This window comes from Callospermophilus lateralis, chromosome 19 (genome assembly GCF_048772815.1).
Source record: "Callospermophilus lateralis isolate mCalLat2 chromosome 19, mCalLat2.hap1, whole genome shotgun sequence".
In the NCBI taxonomy this organism is placed as follows: Eukaryota; Metazoa; Chordata; class Mammalia; order Rodentia; family Sciuridae; genus Callospermophilus; species Callospermophilus lateralis.
In genome coordinates this window covers 31808033-31828041 of record NC_135323.1, presented here as the reverse complement: position 1 = coordinate 31828041, position 20009 = coordinate 31808033, and the positions used below count along the sequence as shown (strand labels likewise).

Sequence of the window (20009 nt, the reverse complement as noted above, 5' to 3'; positions counted from 1 at the left end):
AAAACGGGCAAACTTAAAAGTGAGAGATTATTAAATCTCTTGAGCTTGAGCTAGGGAACCCCTGAGAAAACAACGGCCTTTGCAAGTTTTGTTCTCCCCACCCCTAAGGCCAATAGGCACCCGGCGCCCCCATTAGTCTTCCAGACCGGCGCCAGCGGACACGCCACCCGCCCTGCCGCTTTCTGATAGGCCCGCGAAAACGAGGCTAGAGTAGAGTCGTGGCCCTATTGGTTAGCTGGTGTAGGCCGCGCGGGGCTTTCTGGGAGATGTAGTCCCAAGAGTCTCTCGCGCTGGCGAAATGCGGGTGTGACGTTGGAGACTTCGGCCCTGTGAGCCGACTGTGGCAGTAAAGAGGTGGGTGTGTTTGGAAAGGGAGGGATGAGAATTTGGGTGAATAAAACCTAAAGTGCTCAAAGTATAAGATGTCCGAGGCTTACGGACTCGCAGAAAGATAGATACGGACCTACTTCGAATTGGGGCGCAGAGCGTTGGGGGTGGGGAGGCGCCAGGACCGCGGCCAATCAGGCACCGGCAACTGTTGCCTAACCCTTGATGCCCCGCCTCTTGTCCTCACTCCAAGAAAGGGGGAGGAGCTCGGCTGTTTCTTGGCTGTGCTGTGGGGTGGGGAAGAGGGTGATTGGGTTTCCTGGCTGACTCTGGTAACTTTGTATTTGAACCCCAGAGGCCTAGGGACGTCCGGGTTGTGGGCGGTGGGCTGGGGGTCCGGCCGCGCCCTATCTGGGTGTCGATTGGTCATCTCTCCCTCTGGGGCGGGGCCAGGGGCGGCACCCCCCACCCCACCCGCTGCGAGGCGAGGACCTCCGGGATTCCTAGAGAGGCCTCGGAAGTGCTCTCGTGGGTGGGATTTATGGCTTAAGCTTGGACTTGCTTACTTCCGGTGAGGAAGTGTTGGGAAGTGTCATCATCAGTGTTCTCCTGTTTTGTACGATTCCCGGTCTTCCAAATCTTGGCTGCTGGGAGTATGATCTTCCTGGAGAGCTAATTGGGACTGGGAACTTGAGGGGAGGGAGTAAGGCTTTTGTATTCGGACGGGGGATCTGTCCCTAACCTTGACCGGGCTGTCTCTTGTGTCGTGGGGTCAGGAGCGTTTCGGAGGAATTTAGGTCCAGATCTTTACTTTATACCATATCTCTTCTGGACCAATGAAGTCTTCAGTTGTCTATCAAGCTCTTGTGGCTTGATGGACAGAACCAGTTATGAACATTTTAATGTTTTTCACCCCCATTCTGACTTAAGTTTGATTTATGGTAGAGAGAAGGGCTCCATTTGAAATTTATAGGAACTGTCAAGTATTTTTGCCTCTAAAATTGTGTCTTAGGTTGAGACTGATGTGAAATTTTTATGAGTGTTCATTACTTTTTTTTAAATCTTGGAGGTAATCTCTTGATAATCTTCTTATGGATGGAGTGGCGGCTGCCTTGCAGTCCATATTTTTAAGTAAATTACTTCGTTGAGTGGTCATCTTTAGTTTTTGTATAGAACGTCTTTGCCGTCTCTCTTTGCTAATAATGATTCCCGATATATATCAGTAGGTTGCACACTACTGAAAGTGCTCTTCAGAAGACAAATTGGGTCAGAGTAACACAGCCAGCCTCGAGAGAATTCCCTCTGAGTTGGAATGATAATGACAGAATCCCGGGAAGTTATAGACTTAGATCCTCCAGCTGAGACTTCACAGGAACAGGAAGACCTTCTAATAGTGAAGGTGGAAGAAGAAGACTGCACCTGGATGCAGGAGTACAATCCGCCACCATTTGAGACTTTTTACCAGCGGTTCAGGCATTTCCAGTACCATGAGGCATCAGGTCCACGCGAGGCTCTCAGTCAACTCCGGGTACTCTGCTGTGAGTGGCTGAGGCCCGAGTTGCACACCAAGGAGCAGATCCTGGAGCTGTTGGTGCTGGAGCAGTTCCTAACCATCTTGCCAGAAGAGTTCCAGGCCTGGGTGAGAGAACATCATCCTGAAAGTGGCGAAGAGGCTGTGGCTGTGATAGAAAGTATACAGAGAGAGCTTGAGGAACGCAGGCAACAGGTGAGTGGAAGAAGAGGCAGGAGCAGTGAGGAAGGAGAGGAAAGAGTTAAGGAACTGCTAAGCAGGGGTGAGATTTTTAGCCCTGTGGTGCTTCATTCATATTCTTTTGTTCTCCTGGGATTAGGTACACTGTGGAGATTTCCTGCCACTCCAGCAAAGAGAAGCAATATCCAGTGTGTTAACCTGTAGAAGACAATCAGCGATTTTATTTATTTTTAAGATTGTATTTATTTTTTGAGTGACATGATACAAAATCCAAAAAGGTACATAAGGTTATAATGAAAAGTAAGTTTTCCTCCCACCCCTAATTTCCCAACTGCCTAGTTCTCCTCTCCAGAGGCAGCCATTGTTACATGAAACTTGTATATCCTTACAGAGATATACCATATTCATTTATATTTTGGCATATATGTATATAATGTGCTTTAAAAACACACACAAATGTTAAGTCTATAAACTTCTTCCTCTTTCTTTTTCCTATATCTTAATTTGTGCAAATACATCTGCCTTACTCTTTTTATATTCCATTGTATAGATGTATCATAATTTATTTAACTCCTGTTCAAGGAGTTTAAGTTGTTCCATTTAAGTTGTTCCTTTAGATTATTTTTTAATGTTTACTGTGACAAACTTTTCTGAAATGAGTATCCCCTATATATTTTATTATATGTCAATTATAGGATGGATACTTTGAAGTCAAATTTTTGACTTGGTGGTATGTTTGAAATTTGGATAGCTGTTGCAGATTGCCCCTCATAAAGGTTATACCAATTTATATTCCCACCAGCCATGTATGAGTTTTTTTTTTTTTTTTGGTCCATGGTCTGATAATAGTGTTATCAAACTTTTTGATTATTATCAGTGTGAAAATGCAATATTTCCTTTCTGTGCCACTTAATTTGCATTTGTCTTGTCAGTTTGACCACAGTACATATTTTTAAGGGTTAATCATACATCATAATTGCTTTTTGTTTTTGCAAATTATCTGTTTATGTTTCTTACATGTTCCTTACCTGTTAGAAATAATAAGCATTATTATTATTATTATTATTAAATAATAAGCATTATTATTATTATTGTGTCTATCATATGATTTCCACATATTATATTTCCACTTTGTTGTTTGTCTTTGCTTGTGGAGATTTAAGATTTTTATGCAATCAGAATAAGTCTATTTTATGGTTTCTGGGTTTCATGTCATACTTAAAAAGATGTTCTTCACTACAATATTATGAAAACATTTTCTTTTCCACTATTTTTTTATGCTTTTAAATGATTATTTCATCTTGAATTTATTTTTGTGTAGGTTGTATGGCATGGTTGCAGCTTAATTTTTTCCTACATAAGTTTTTCCCACCAACTTATAATCTTTTTTTTTCGTACTGGAAATTGAACCAGGGACGCTGTGCCACTGAGCTACAACCCCAGTCCTTTTCACTTTTGAGACAGGGTCTCACTAAGTTTTTGAGACTGGCCTCAAACTCGTGATCCTCCTATCTTCAGTCTCCCAGAAATTATAGGCATGCACCACTGCATCTTTCTTATAGTAATCCTTTTTTTCTTAACTAAAATGCCACCTTTATCACATATCAAATTTCTGCTTGTGTTTGGGGTCCTTTTTAGGTCTTTCTATCATTTTTTTTAATTCATCTTGGTTGTTCTTGTTTTGATATTTTAATTATTTGAGTTCTGTATAAAATGTTCGGCTTTGATAGGACTACCCTTATCCCTCCACTTTTTTTTTCAATGTTTTCTTTTCCCCTTATGGACTTAAGAATTACTAACTTAGTTTCCACCAAACCCCAAAACCTGTTGGTATTATTGTTGGTGTTCTATTACATCATGGTTAATTCAAGGAGAACTGATTATTTTATCTTCTTTTCCTTTCCTAATTTATAAACTAACTCCATTCCTTTATCTTGCTGCTAGCCTCATGATCTAAACTTTAATTTTTGTTTTCCATAGCAAACAAACAAAAATCTTAATCTTGGGGTCATGTTTATAAGAGTTGAAAGCTAGCTGAAGAATTTCCTTCATTCCTTAGAGCCACTGCAATTAAGCATAAGGTACTAGTTCATTATTCCTACCCTCTGGGTAAGGGATACTTAAGAGTTCCAGAATATCTTTGGGTTTATGGATTAGTTTAGCTACCTCTGTGATTCAGGTAACAGCAGAAGGATGGCTGCTGACCTACCTGCAGCTGTCCTGCAAGATTAACCTTCAGATTGGAACGTTTAGACCTTTCTGTTGCTTTGTCTTGACATGAAGTAAAGGTTCATGGTGACATTCAGTTATTCCTTTTCTGAACCTAACTTGGGACACTAATGGACAACTTCCATTAGTGTGTTTTGCAGAAATAGATATTGAAAGGTACAATTTAAAAGGATTTTTTAAAAATAGAGAATTTATAGCACATATTGCATGTTTACCCCTCTCGTTGTGATATGTGCAGCTTATCTTTGGAAGGGACACAGAGAAAAATCTGTTCTTAGTGGTAGTCAGTACTTTCAGGTCCATAGATGAAATTTTCCCAAGGACCTCCAGAGCTCACTTTGCCTTTCCCTTTATCTGCCTTGTTGTGTCCCAACTTTGTTCCTCAGCTTTATTTCTTACTCCATCCTTACTCTTTTGGGTTCCTTTCTCCTGTTTTCAGTGGATCTCAATGGCTACTTTGGTTTTTTGGAGCTCAGATGCCCATTGACATACTTGGAACCATCTGAATTTTTGTTCTGAGTGGACTCACAGGAATGTACAAACTTTCAGAGTGGGTATTTACCATAGGTATGTTGCAGCTACCTCTTAATGTAAAACCCATGACATATTTGCTGGGAGGGTTAAAATTTAAAGTGCTCTGCAACCTAAGGAAGGGGAAAAGGGAGATAGCAATTCTATTTTAGTGCAAGATCCTGTTACCTTCCAGTATACTGGGACTGAGCTGGTATTTTTCAGAACAGGTAGATTCTAGAGAATGGTTGTGGCAGAGTAATTGTGTGTACCCTAGGATTGAGCAAGGGCCAAGAGCAGAAAGGTGGAGGCCTGTAGTACACTGGATAGGAACTAGCTTTAAGTCTTAGTGTTGGTCTGTCCAAGTGTGATTTCCTGTGTCCTACAATGATCTTTCCAACTTCCTTTTTCATCTCTCCCCTTCACTAACCTTTTACCCACACTGGACTCCTTGTGGTTTCTGAATTGTACCAAAGATCCTCTTTCTGCCTGAGGTGTTTGCTAGTCTTCTGACTGCCTGGGTCATTTCTCTGTGCTTTTCCCTGGATGCCTTCTTCTCATCCTTGAGATGTTTCCTCAGAAAAACCTTCCCTGGCCTCCCAGTCTCATCTGTTGTGTCTCATAACACCATGTTTCTCCCCTTGTGTGACATATACACAACTGGTAATTAGCTATTTGTGTGTTGACATATTCCTCGAAAGTTTTCTACAAGTAGAAGTAAACTGTGTTTGTTATACCATTGTATAATTAATGTCCGACTCATTGTGGATACACATTACATACTTGGTAAGGGAACAAATGAAAATCCAATGGAATTTTACTGTGTTTGTTCATAGCCCTCTATGTAACTGCTGATTGGTTGTGGTTGTTAGATTGTTGCATGTCCTGAAGTGCTTCCTCAGAAGATGGTCCCACCTGGAGCAGTGCAGGAGTCCTTTGATTCCCAGTTCCTGACCATGGACACCCAGCCTGAACAGGAGCCACAGAAGCCTCATATTCTGGAGGAAAATGGTGAGGCTCAGAAGTTCAGTGGAACAGACATGGCTGGAGCTTGGGTACCCTGGCCACGTGGGCAGGTGGCATTGTAAAAGACTAGAGGTTGGATAGCTTCTCTGCAACCAGCAGGGTCAGAGGTTGGGAAGGTCTGGAAACCTGGGGTGGGCTGGTATTGAGAAAGCACAGCTTCTAGGATAGCTAGGACTGTAGCACTTCCGTTCAGAAACAATAATGGGACTTGAGAGTGGCTCAGTAGTAGAGCCTGTGCTTAGCATGTGTGAGACTCTGAGTTCAGTTCCTAGCTCCCGCCCCCAACATCCCCCAAAAAGGAGTTATCGCAAAAACTGTAACACATATGATTATAATGCAGATGATAAGTAAGTACAGGTACTGTTCAAAGATCTACTAAGTCTGTTAAAAAAGTACCATCCTCTTGCTGCAGTTTTTTACCTCTGCTTCATAGATTTTGTTGTCATATGTTTATGAAAAGGCTCTGCAGTTCCCAATTATGTTCATTTTTGTCTGCAAATTTGCTTGGAAATCTTATTTGAAGCAGCTTTCTCAAAAACCTTTAGAACATTTATTTTCCTCTTCCCTCCTTCTCTCTCCCGTCTCAATTTTATCTACTTGCATTAGATATATCAAGGAAGAAAACTGAACAGATGAGTGTCATTTTTTTTATAATTAAAATTTTTTTTTTAGTTGTGGATGGATACAAAGTATTTATTTTTATGTGGTGCTGAGGATCAAACCCAGTGCCTCACACATGCGATGCAGTGCCCTACCACTGAGCTACAGCCCCAGGCCCTGAGTGTCATATTTATTATGATGTTTGTCCACAAATCCATATTCCCTAATCAGAAACCCTTGCTGTGAAATACATTTTAGGATTCAGAATTTTTCAGATTTGGCAAGGTAATGATTTATATCATATGTTACACTATCAGCAGGATTAATATTTTTGCAGTGAAATGTTTACATTAAGTTGATTAAATAGACTTGAAATAGCTTCACATCAGGTCAGGTTTTGCTGTCAAATTAATTTGATGCCTACCTTATTGAAAAAACATTCCTTTGGAGGTGGGCATGATGGAGCATGTTTGTAGTCCCAGCTACTTTGGGAGGCTGAAGCAGGAGGATCCTTGAACTCATGATTCAAGATGAGCCTGGACAACATAGCAAGATCCTGTCAGAGAAACATAACAAAACAATCCTTTGGTATTTAGAGTTGTATTTCCGAGTTGTGAATAAAGGATTGTGTTTTCTCTGTTTGACCTTAGACTTTCTTCTGTGCTCCTACAGGTGGTCAGGTATTTCCTTTGACATACCTCACTGCCCTAATCTCTTCCAGCTTTAATTCCATGCTGGTTAAACTGCAGCAGCAGCAATAGCTCTTCCTTATGTAGTGTGTACGTTGTGTAGAAACTGTTCTAAGTATTTTTCACCTTTTGGACTTCATTTAGCCTTCAGAGTCTCAGGAAAAATGGTCCTCTTTGGGGTCAATACCTTTTTGGTTTTTATATTTTAAGTCATTTCATGAATAATTTACATAAAATGCAAAAGATAGCAAGAAATAATCTTTTAGAAATTTTATTGAATCAGTATCAAGTACATTTTCACATAAAAATCTTATAAAAGATGAAAGAATACTATCACCCAATACTGTCCTTTTAGCAAAATGGGATGGTCCAAGATCTTGTTGCAAAATACCACATGATGGGGCTGGGGCTGTAGCTCAGTGGCAGAGCACTTGCCTAGCACTTATGAAGCACTGGGTTCTATCTTTAGCATCACATTAAAATAAACAAATAAAATAGAAAGGCATATTGTCCATCTACAACTCCAAAAAAAGAAAAAAAGAAAGAAAAAGACATGGTGGTGTCCTTCCTTTTGAAGGATTTGCTAGGTGAAAATGCTATAGTTCCTTTTTGAAATTAGAAATACATTTATCATTGATTTTTTTTAAGTTGTTGGTAGACTTTTATTTTTTTGGTAGACCTTAATTCATTAATTAATTAATTTACCAGCCCCTGAATTGCCTAATAATTGTGACTGTCTTCTGCAAATTTCTTCTTTTTGCTGATATGGGCAGCAAATGAAAAATTCGGAATTTTCAACTGTGTCAAATGAAACTATGGATATCAACAGTCTTCTTTTCTACCTTCTTGAAGAATGATGTAACGTGTAATATTTTGAGAAAAATGAAGAATGATTTATTTTGCTATTGTGATCCAAATATTTTCTTTATTTTTTTCATTCTCATTATTTCAGTCTTATGTGGCATTGTTGAGAATAATTAGTAATGATTAGTAACAATGAGTTAATTCTTTTTTTTTTTAAGAGAGAGGGAGAGAGAGAGAGAGAGAGAGAGAGAGAGAGAATTTTTAATATTTATTTTTTAGTTTTCGGCGGACACAACATCTTTGTTTGTATGTGGTGTTGAGGATCGAACCCAGGCCACACGCATGCCAAGCGAGCGCGCTACCGCTTGAGCCACATCCCCAGCCCGAGTTAATTCTTAGGATGATAAAATGAAACAGTATTTGAAGGTATAACAAAACTAAGGTCACACAGATTCTAAACTGTATCTTAGGTTTGTAGAAGTGTCCAATGGATCTCTAAAGAGTTTTATCCTAGTTAAAGAAAATAAATTTCCTTTTGTTTTTCAGAAGACTTAAAAATAATAAATATAGACCTGTACAGAGGTGCACCATGTAATTGCAGCCATTTGAGGGGCTGAGGCAGGAGGATCGCAGGTTTCAGGTTACCCTAGGTACCTTAGCAAGACCCCATCTCAAAATAAAAAATAGAAAGGACTGGTGATGTATAGCTCAGTGGTAAAAGTGCCCTTGGGTTCAATCTCCAATATTACACACACACAACACACACAAAGGTAAAAGTTTTTGAAGGCAAGAATTGTTTCTCCACTTATTTCTATAACACGGAATAGACCTCATGCATACTTCCTGACTGAATATAAACTAACTGTGGATATTCCTTGAGGGGAGAGACTGAACTGAAGCCTTGCTAATCCAAGTGTAGTCCAAGAGACAGCAGCACTGGCATCACATGGGAGCTTGTTAGAAATGCAAAATCTCAGGCCCCACCCAGGACTCTAGAGTTAGAATATGCCATGTTGGGGTTCCCTGTGAAGCCCTGGACACTAGGAAATGCTGTGGGCATGGAAGATGTGGAACTCTGATTATTCTTGGAGATCAATAGGGCCAACCTAAGCAGAGTGGAAAGCATCCTTTACAGGAGAATGGCCAGCAGGGATTACCCTGATCAGAGCAAGAAGTCTGTTTTGAGGGGAAAGGAGGAAAAAGAAGGTAAATGTGAATGGGACCAGAATGTAGAGGGTCTTGAGAGCAAAGCAGAAGAATTTGGCCTGGTGTGGCAGGGGTCATTGTAGATTCATGAGCAAAGGAGGCACATGATGGCTTTGAGAACGAAACAGAGATTTTTCACTTACACCTTTTTCTCCTCCTTCAGCCCTTCCTGTTTTCCAAGTTCCTTCCCTTCCCCTGAAGGACAGCCAGGAGCTGACAGCCTCATTTCTCTCAGCTGGGTCCCAGGTGAGCTGGAGCCCCCTCTCCCTCTGTGAGGACCCATATCTCTTCTCTAAAGCCTAGCCGCCTTGTTCCCAAATCTTTATCTGGAGGTTTGTTTTTTTAATCAGCAACCAGATCCATCTGGGGTTGGTATCTTCATTCCCTTTGTCTTTTTCTTTCTTCCCAGTACTTTCCAATCCTTTCTGAAGCAGAATCCCTCCCCTGACTTCTTTCCTTAATGCTCCCAGTTTTTCCCCTCGCTCCAGATTTGAACATAGGGACTGGGAATTTAGCAGAGATCTCCTGTTTCAGAAGTTGGTGAAAATTGAAGACGTGGCTGATGTGGCTGTGTCCTTCATCCTGGAGGAATGGGGACATTTGGACCAGTCCCAGAAGTCTCTTTATAGGGAAGGCAGGAAGGAGAATTATGGGAGTATTACTTCTATGGGTAAGACTTATTTCCACCTGCATGGATTAGGAAATTTTAATTTTGTTGTCTTGTAAAGAATATTTCTAGCATATGTGGCCAGTTGTAGTGGCATAAGCCTGTAATCCCAGCTACTTGGGAGGCTGAGGCAGGAGGACCTCAAGTTTGAGGCCAGCCTGGACAACTTATTGAGATCTTGCCTCAAGATAAATTTTTAAAAAAGAAAGAGAAAAAGGAAAAGGGCTGGGGATGCAGCTAAGTGGTACAGCACTTGCCTAGCATGCATGAGACCTTGGGTTCTACCCCCAGTAACAACAACAACAAAAAAGAAACATGTATGTTTGTATGTTTTAGTTGCTGTTGGTTTTCTTTTTCTTTCTCCCGGAGAGTAAACCTCCTTTTTTCTTACTCAGTTTATTCTGGTTATTTCTGTCTTCATAGGGGTACAATTGAAACTGATAGTACTTAGGGGAATAGTGTTTACCATCCAGCAAATCCTTTTTGCTTTTTTAAAATAAAAAAGAGCTTACTGGGCATGTTGGTGCACACCTGTCATTCTGTAACCATACTGACTATGGAGGCTGAGACCCGAGAATCTGCAAGTTTGAGGCCAGCCTTGGCAACTTCATGAGCTCTTGTCTTAAAAAATCAAAAATATTTTTTAAAAAAGGGTTGGGGGTGTAGCTTAGTAGTGGAGTTCCCTAGGTTGTATCCCCAGTACACTACACACACACACACACACACACTCACACATATACATACAAGGTAAAGTTTAAACTAATAGGTTTAAATTTAAGTAAATTTTTGGTAGTTTTATTCTTTGATAAATTGGGTAGTTAACAGAATATTTCTAATTTATGAAAATTTCTCATACTTTGTAGATTAACTTATAATGGTTTTTATGATTCTTTAGTAACACTGTTTCCTTCCCTTTCATCTGTGGATGGTTAGTTGTTCACCCCATGACCATCCTCAGACCACTAACCCCTATTCTGTGATATTTACCTTGGGATCTGCATTTTACCCATCATATCACTTCTTGGTTTCTAAGGTCCTGTTTGTAACTAGGTTTTGATCCTGAAAGCTAACACTCAGCTGTCTGGGGCAGTGATAAACTGTAGCTAAACACTATTGCAAACATTTTAGAGATTGTGATTTTTCACTTTTTTTTTAATTCATTCTTCCAGAAGAACCACTCTATATCAGGCACTCTGGTGAACTTCAGATCAAACACATGTACAAGGCCAGATTTCTTTTGAGAAACATTATGTCAGTCTACATTGTCTAAGGATTTTTAGTTCACTCACATGCTTTTACCAAAAAGGTATAAAAATGACTCCTCTTTTAAACAGTTTTTTGGTTGCTGTTAATATTTGTTTGTATTTCCTTTTGTTTGATTTATTTTTATGTGTCCTTTGTTCATTAATCTATTGGGATCCTAGTAGTAGTCTTTTATGTCAATGAATTTATATAATAAAAATGTTGTATTTAATGCCTTTTTTAATTCTCTTTTAATTTCTGATAGCTCACTTGTCTAATTTTCTAATTTGAGTCTATTCATATTGCTTTATGTTTTTCAGTTACTGTATCAGTACTTCATGGGTTCCAGAGTTTGAGGTGCTTAGTGTATTTCTTTCCTGTATTTCATTCTCCAAACAGTTCTCACTTCTTACCATCTGCTTTTTCTCATTGGCTTCATTACAGCATATTTATAGCTTCAGTATTCTTCTCCACATTAAAATTAGATTCATTAGTTTCCGTCTTCTTAACTTTTCTTTCTTTTTTAAATTTTTTTTAAATTTAGTTTTTAGTTGTAGTTGGACATAATACCTTTATTTTATTTTTATGTGGTGCTGAGGATCAAACCCAGGGCCTCTCGCACGTGCTAGATGAGCACTCTACCACTGAGTCACAACCCCAAAGCCTTAACTTTTCTTAGAAGACCACATTTGGTCATTTTCATGCCTGTGGCTTTCTAACAGTATCACAGAAAGTCAGAATTTTAAAAGATGTTTATTGTGTTTGGAAATGAGATTTTTAAAAATAAATGAATGTATCTTGGAAACAGTAGTTTCCATGGTGTAGATTGGGGAACATAAGACAGTGTCTGTGAAGACTGCAATGGAGAAGGATTTGAAAGAGCTATTATGATATATGCTTCAAGAACAGTGTCTCTAAAGAGGAAGAAAAAGAGACTTAATCACTAAAAGAGTACATGGGTTGAGTGGATGGATATTTTGTATGGAGAAGTTTTAAGCATATTTCACCTGAGAAAGAACTCATTGTTTAATACAGGGGTGAGAGCAGAAATGTGCTGTAGGGAGAACTAAAGAAGGCATGAAGTCCGGGGTATATGAAGGGGCACGGGGTGGCTTTGGCTAGGGAGAGAGAGATCTCTCTATTATGAGACGAGGGAGGAGGAAAGAAGAGACTACCAGTAAGTTCAGAGATGTGGGTAAAGGACATTTAAAGGAGTTCTTGACTGGGTAGCTTTGACTTTCCCTGAAATAGGAGAAAAAGTCCCTGTTCAAGATGACAGCATAGGCTGTAAGTAGGTGGTAGAGTAGTGGTTTCAATGCAGTAGAGAATGTTGATTTTTATTTTAAAAGGTCATACTGCACCATAGTAAAAAATTCAAATACTAAAATGGATATAAATTGAAAAATAGTTTTCCTTTCAGAGGCAAGACTATTACCAAATCTGGACATATTCTATATGTATGTAGGTTCATGTGCACTATTCGTGTTTTGTTTTTTTTTGTGTGTTTGAGATGGGGTTTCACAGTGCTGCCCAGGTTGACTTCAAACTCATGTCCTACTTAGCCTCTCCTGAGTTACTGGGATTCTAGGCACACGTCACCATGCCCAGCTTTCATTGTTTACTCTTTTTTGAACCCAGCGGTGCTTGACCGCTGAGCCACATCCCCAACCCGTTTTATATTTTGTGTTGAGACTCACTTTCACGAACTCGCTAAAACTGACTTTGAACTTGCAATCCTTCTGCCTCACCCTTTAATCCCGAGCTACTGGGATTATAGGCATGCGCCACTGCACTTGGCCCAGCTTCCTTTTTTTACTACAGTGATATAACTGGAAGTTTATGATGGAATGTTTTGATATAACTGCTAAGAACAATGAGTGAGGAGAGAAGCCAGCCTTAGAAAACAACATGCCAAACAGGACACTGTGGGGTTGAAGATGATGATTTCGTAAAGCACCAGGTCTGTCTGATTGGATTTGTTCATATACCTCCAGCCCCCAACTACATTACTCAGTAGCCTGGGATTGCATTGAACTAGGAAAGTTCTATGTTTCATATGCAGATAAGCCAGGGAAATCATCAGAAAGCTTGTCCTGCACACTAAGAAGAGGCTGGGGAAGAGGCAAGAAGCTGGTGTATAAGCCAGGTGGTGTAGCAATCTGTGTCTTCCCTGTCCCTGGAAAGGAACTGTTGTTAATAGCCCCAAGGAAGTACATGCACTGTGGATTTTTTTTTTTTTTCAAATTCAGTCCTGCAAAAAGAAAGCCATGTATATATTTGATTTTTGGAACATGAAAATTCTAATAAGAATAAAATATGTGAGCCAGGCGTGGTGGTGCACACCTGTAATCCCAGCAACTCAGGAGGCTGAGGCTGAAAGATTGCAAGTTCAAAACCAGCCTCAGCAATTTAGTGAGGCCCTGAGCAATTTAGTGAGACTGTGTCTCAAAATGAAAAATAAAATGGGCTGGGGATGTGGCTCAGTAGCTAAGCACCCCTGGGTTCAATCCTTGGAACCAAAAAAAAAAAAAAAAAACCCAAAAAAATATGTAATATGAATAAAAGAGAAAAAATATTGTGGTACCTGGGATCATCTCATTAGTTAAATGGAGGAGAGGAAAACATGTGAAAAGTCTAGTTTGGGCCTTGGGACATAGTTCATTGGTAGATAACTTGCCTAGCATGTGCAAGAACCTTGAATTCAATCTCTAGTACTGCCAAAAAAAAAAAAAAAAAAAGTCTGGTTTTATGAGAGTGTTTTTTGTTTATATATTTGTTTATGCTGTTAAAATATCCTTAGGAAGAGAAATTAAATAAAAATAGCTCTATGGTAAATTAAAATGCCTTCATAGTATAAGAGTTATAACTCCTATGTCAAAAAAATAGTAATAGTGTCTGCCTCAAAATATCATTATGAGGATTAACTATGCCATAAATTGTAAAACACTCAGAAGAGTGCCTGGCTCACAGCAAGCACTCAATAAGTTAAATGTTAGCTTTTGTGGGGGGTGGGAGGTACTGGGGATTGAACCCAGGGGTGCCTTATCACTGAATTACATCTCCAGCCCTTTAAAAAATTTTTTAAGACAGGGTCTTGCCTAGTTGATTAGGCCTTGCTGAGTTGCTGAGGCTGGCTTGAAACTCCTGCCTCAGCCTCTCAAGTTGCTACAATACGTGTGTGCCTCTGTGCCTAGCTAAATGTTACCTCTTATTACCATTATTATGTAATATTGAAAACTCTTTTCACAAGAAATTTTATTAGAAAATTCTCAATAGGCCATGATCTCCCTAGCATTTTAAAAAAATTTTGCCTGATTTTTGTTATTTACTAAAGATTTGTCTTTGCCAACTATATTAATCTTCAGTCTTTTGAGTAAAATATCAGTTGCTGATACAATGTCACAAGGGAATGGGCTGAAGTCATTTAAACATGATATATTTATCAGTGACTACTGTATGTTAACCTAGCTCTTAAAAGCAGTAGATACTTAATTATAGAAAGAATTTCTTTAGACTAATTCCTACCACATTGAAATCCTTTGGAAATTGGAAAAACTAGAAAGTTCACCTTTCTTCTTCAAGCTGTGAATTCAAAGGAAGAGGAAAGTAAAGACTGGGTTAGCTGCATAACCCAATGTCAAATCTTTATTAAGACTATTTTACTTAGTAGTGTACAGGTGTTCACAAATAGTTCCTCTGTGTATCATACCAAGAAGCTCTCCTCTTCATTAGTGACTAGAACGACTGCTCTCCAGTCTCATCTTTGAACCATTCTTGCCAACTCTTCAGTTTACTCCCCTGCCTCAGTTTTCTGTTTGGCTATTCTTTCTTCCGTCCTTGTATTGGCAGGTCATTTTACAAAGTCATGCATTTCTAGATGTATGGGTTTCACGTAATTATCCAGTATCCCTCAGTCATTTCTTCTAATGCAAGGAATAGCTAATCTCCCCCGTTTTCCTTGTCTTATTTCAGATTATGAGTCCAGGGACAATGATATGGAGCTCATAGTAAAGCAGATTTCTGATGAAGCAGACACCCATTGGATGGCACCAGGAAGCCCTGAAAGGAATGCACCCCAGAGTCAAGAGTTTGCCGAAGTTAGTGACCTTAAAGGCATGGTACAGAGGTGGCAGGTAAACCCCACTGTGGGGAAATCCAGACAGAATCCTTCCCAGAAAAGAGATCTTGGTGTCAGCACAGCCATTAACCGTAAGCAGAACCCAAATGGTGAGAGGGGCCACAGATGTACCGATTGTGGGAAATTTTTCCTTCAAGCTTCAAACTTTATTCAGCATCGACGAATTCACACTGGAGAAAAACCATTTAAGTGTGGTGAATGTGGGAAAAGCTATAATCAGCGCGTGCACCTCACGCAGCACCAGAGGGTCCACACTGGCGAGAAACCCTATAAGTGTCAGGTGTGCGGCAAGGCTTTCCGGGTGAGCTCACATCTCGTGCAGCACCACAGCGTCCACAGTGGAGAGAGGCCCTATGGGTGTAACGAATGCGGGAAGAACTTCGGCCGCCATTCACACCTGATCGAACACCTGAAACGCCACTTCAGAGAGAAATCCCAAAGATGTATGTGTGAGGATTTTGTACTTGGGGAATAAATGGAGGCAAAAAATGTTTTATGAACTTGGTACCACAGGGCAGATAGGTTGTGATACTGGGAGCAGTAGGAAGGGGCAAAGATGAATAGTTTTTTATTCTTATTTAAATTTGTCAAGTTAACAGGCAAAACCCACTACTGAATAACTCACCTTTCCCTACATTTATCTGCTCCAGGTCTCACCTGTTTCTTTGATAATTCCATTTTGCCTACTAATACCGCTATCGATTGACTCATGCACAGACATTATCTGTGGACTTTATATTGTAGTAAATGAGGATTTTGGTTCTCTTACATGATTCTTTGTTGGTTTCCCCTTCTTGCAGTTTAGTCATTTCACTCATTTTATTTTAAAATGATAAAATAACAGTTGTGTAGGAAGTGTGGAGGAAAGTAGGAGGTAGAAAAAAAATTACCCGTATAATCCCACCATCCTAATCAAGAGAACTGTTATTATTTAGTGTTTCCTTCTCTATTTTTCATGAGTCTATTTTACATAGTTGTACTCACAGGATACAATTATTAGACATATACAATTTCCAGTGTTGCTTAGCCCTCCTGTTTATTTTTGACAACCTGCCATTGTTGTTGACATTATAATTTACCTAACTGTTCCTCAATAGTTAAACTTCTAATATCTTCTTCTTTGTCCTAATAATTGTGTTATATCTGTGAATTTTCCTGTATCTAGGATTATTTCCTTATTATAGATCATAGACGTAGAATTAGTAATGAAAAGACAAAATATATTTCTATGGCTCTTGATTTGGGAGGCTGGGGTTGTACCTTAGTGGTAGAGCGCTTGCCTTGTATACATATCACCAAATTGCTTCTTCCTCTTTTTTTTTCCCTAAGCAGTGCTGGGAGAGAATCTTGGTCCTTGTATATGCTAAGCAAGCACTCTATGACTGAGCCACATCCCCAGCCCTATTTTTTGTATTTTATTTAGAGACAGAGTCTCACTGAGTTGCTTATCGCCTCACTTTTGCTGAACCTAGCTTTGAACTTGCAATCCTCCTGTCTCCTGAGCCTCTGGGATTATAGGTGTATGCCATAGTGCCCGGCCCCAAATTGCTGCTTTTTTTTTTTTTTTTTTTAATATATTTTTTAGCTGTAGATGGACACAATATCTTTATTTTTATGTGGTTCTGAGGATCGAATCCAGGGCCTCACGCATACAAGGCAAGCACTCTACCAATGAGCTACAACCCTAGCCTCCCAAATTGCTTCTTAAAACAATTGTACCACATGTGAGTTTCAGTTTTATTAATTTTTTACCATAGTATTATTTTTTGTTTGTTTATTTATTTATTTATTTTTAAAATTTTATTTATTTTTTAAGTGTAGATGGACACAACACAATTCCTTTATTTTTATGTGGTGCTGAGGTTCGAACCTGGGTCCTGCCTGTGCTAGGTGAGCGCTGTACTGCTAAGCTACAATCCCAGCCCTATTTGTTTGTTTTTGATTGGGGATTGAATCCAGGAATGCCATAACTCTGAGCTATACCCCCAGTTTAATTTTGAGATAGGGTCTCTCTAAGTTGCCCAGTCTGGCCTCTAACTTGTCATCCTACTGTCTTAACCTCCCAGGTTTCTGGGATTATAGGCATGTGCCACCATTCCCAGCCTTAAAATAGTTTTTTAACAGATGAATAAGCAGAAGAGTTTATTTTTTTTTCTTTTTCTTTTCTTTTTTTGTCTGTGTGGTACTGGGCATTGAATCTAGTGGATCCTCTACCACTGAGCTATATTCCGAGCCCTTTTATTTTTTCCTTTGAGACAGTGTCTCACTGAGTTGCCCAGTTTAGCCTTGAGCTTGCAACCCCCCTGCTTCAACCTCCTGAGTTGCTGGGATTATAGGGATGTACCACAACATTGAGCAGTTTTCTATTTTTATTCCTATTGACATTAAGTATCTACATGTACCCCCCTTTGTTACACCTATTACATCATAATTTCATCTGATTATCCTCTTTTTTCCTGTTATTTTTTGTTTTGTAAAAGAATTGATGACGTTTCTGTTTTTTTTAAGGTAATGACAAAAGAAATAAGAATACAAAATTGAATGTTAAGAAGAAAATAGAACTTTCAGAAGCAGATATAGAACTATCAGGAAAAATCCAGAGGAATGCCTCTCAAGTTCAAGGTTTTGGAGAAGACTATGAACACCAAGGCAAGGCAGATAGAAAGCAGGGAATTCCCATGAAAGAAATTTTAGGACAACCGTCTTCAAAGAGGATAAATTGTAGTGACGTCTCCTATGTCCACAAAAAATCCTCTACAGGAGAAAGACCACATAAATGTAATGAATGTGGGAAGAGCTTTATTCAGAGTGCACATCTCATTCAACATCAACGAATACACACTGGGGAGAAACCATTTAGGTGTGACGAATGTGGAAAAAGTTACAATCAGCGTGTGCACCTTACTCAACATCAGCGAGTTCACACTGGTGAAAAACCCTATACTTGTCATTTATGTGGGAAAGCGTTTAGAGTGAGGTCCCATCTTGTTCAGCATCAGAGTGTGCACAGCGGGGAGAGGCCCTTCAAGTGTAATGAATGTGGGAAAGGCTTTGGGAGACGGTCACACCTTGCTGGACATCTACGACTTCACTCAAGGGAGAAATCCCATCAGTGTCATGAGTGTGGGGAGATCTTTTTCCAGTATGTTAGCCTAATTGAACATCAAGTGCTCCACATGGGTCAGAAAAATGAAAAAAATGGCATTTGTGAGGAAGCATATAGCTGGAACTTGACAGTGATTGAAGATAAGAAGATTGAGTTACAAGAGCAGCCTTATAAGTGTGATATATGTGGAAGAGCTTTTAATTACAGTTCAGACCTTATTCAGCATTACAGAACTCATACTGCAGAGAAAATCCATAAATGTGATATATGTCGAGAAAATGTTGGCCAGTGTTCTCACACAAAACAACATCAAAAAATCTACTCCAGCACAAAATCCCACCAGTGTAATGAATGTGGAAGAGTCTTCACTTTGAAGTCACATCTTAATCAACATCAGAGAATCCATACTGGTGAAAAACCTTTTCAGTGTAAAGAATGTGGAATGAGTTTCAGTTGGAGTTGCAGCCTCTTTAAACATCTGAGGAGCCATGAGAGGACAGATTCCATAAACAACTTAAGTGTGTAGGTGTTTCTGTTGAAAAACAGCCCAACTTTTGCTGTTTAGCCCAACAGCCTTCCTGAAGAGAAGTCTTGACTACTATAATGAGTGTGGTAATGATGTCAAGCATTTTTCCAGCGTAACCATCAAACCTATGGGTGTGTTAAATCCTTCAGTTAGAACTTGGCTTTAGGAACCAGGAGCATCACAATAAAGAAATCCCTGTTTTTTCTTCCCATTGAGAAGCACTTTGATTAGCATCCTCATGCTTGAAAGTAGACAAAAAGAATCTCTGAAGACACCCAATGAAGGATAAGCCTTTATATGACAGTCTATTTGAGACTCAGAATATTGATACTGGGAAAAGCCTCATGAATGCAGTAGAAATAAGCTTTATTTGTAGTTTTGGCCTTGTTTGACCGTATATCTATTCAGGGAAGAGTGCAGTGAAAGAAAGAACTCTCTAGCATGATATCCGTTTGGTACCTCAGCAATGAACCTTTTCTAGAAATTATTATTCTACCACTAGAATACTCCATTGTTCTCATCTTGAGTATTAAACCCTTTGAAAAGAAATTGATTAAAGGTATCTGTTTTGGCAGATTGGGGTTCCAAGGCTGGATGGGATGTGTTCCTACTACCTTATTACAACTTCTCCATGAAACACTAACATTAGTTTTGATTCTACTGACAACAAGATTAGCTAGAGGAGTTAAATTTTAAGTTTATGAGAGACAGTGCTGACCAAGAACATATATGGTATGGGAGAGAAACCTTTGGGTGCTTGAGAAGACAGAACTATAGACTGGTTTATATTATATTACTCACAAGAAAAGGACAGCTAAATCCAAGTTGAATTAAAAACCTTGGCCCAAGCAATGTGTGTGTCAATCCCAGCTACCCTGGGAATAGATCTCCCCTATAGATAGGGTGATGGCATGTAGAATGAGTTTACATTGCAGCTGGAATTGAAAAGTAGTAACAAGGAACAGAAAGGAACATGGTTGGTTAGCCCTGCAGTGTGGGAATGTCTTGTTATGATATGGATAAGAACATTGACTTGAACCTGTTTGCCAGAAAGGGCAAGAGCTGGTGCACAATAAGTGCCCACTAAGTATTGTTAATTGGATGTGTGGCACATGGTGGTGTCCTGTCTAGACCCCTTAGCTACACTGTCACTTACCACTCAGCTGCTCTGTTTTTTAGCTGCTAAGTGCTCACAGATCTGCTCCAGATACTGGGGATTTGTCCTCAG

At 39.5% G+C, this 20009-nt stretch overlaps 1 protein-coding gene across 8 annotated transcripts; it reads left to right on the top strand.

Moving 5' to 3' along the window:
* The first annotated feature begins 279 nt into the window (after window positions 1-279).
* Window positions 280-19514, top strand: Zkscan5 (zinc finger with KRAB and SCAN domains 5). 8 transcript variants are annotated; one of them, XM_076839969.1, is made up of 7 exons: window positions 280-354; window positions 1554-2053; window positions 5650-5788; window positions 9266-9348; window positions 9640-9772; window positions 14984-15592; window positions 17658-19514. In XM_076839969.1, the coding sequence occupies exons 2-7, from the start codon at window positions 1640-1642 to the stop codon at window positions 18779-18781; spliced, it is 2502 nt and encodes an 833-aa protein (XP_076696084.1). In that variant the 5' UTR covers window positions 280-354; window positions 1554-1639; the 3' UTR covers window positions 18782-19514. The 8 variants fall into 8 exon arrangements, with proteins under 8 accessions (XP_076696084.1, XP_076696080.1, XP_076696083.1 ...); XM_076839965.1 differs by having other exon boundaries at window positions 9637-9772; XM_076839968.1 differs by having other exon boundaries at window positions 294-354; window positions 1551-2053; window positions 9637-9772.
* Window positions 19515-20009: the final 495 nt, after the last annotated feature.

What these genes read in the sequence shown, in the direction of transcription:
- Zkscan5 (XM_076839965.1), top strand. Translation starts at nt 1,640, where the DNA reads ATGATAATGACAGAATCCCGGGAAGTTATAGACTTAGATCCTCCAGCT. An exon ending in TTGAGGAACGCAGGCAACAG is followed by an intron (nt 2,054 to 5,649) that starts GTGAGTGGAAGA and finishes TGTGGTTGTTAG; the next exon opens with ATTGTTGCATGTCCTGAAGT. An exon ending in TTCTCTCAGCTGGGTCCCAG is followed by an intron (nt 9,349 to 9,636) that starts GTGAGCTGGAGC and finishes CTCCTGTTTCAG; the next exon opens with AAGTTGGTGAAAATTGAAGA.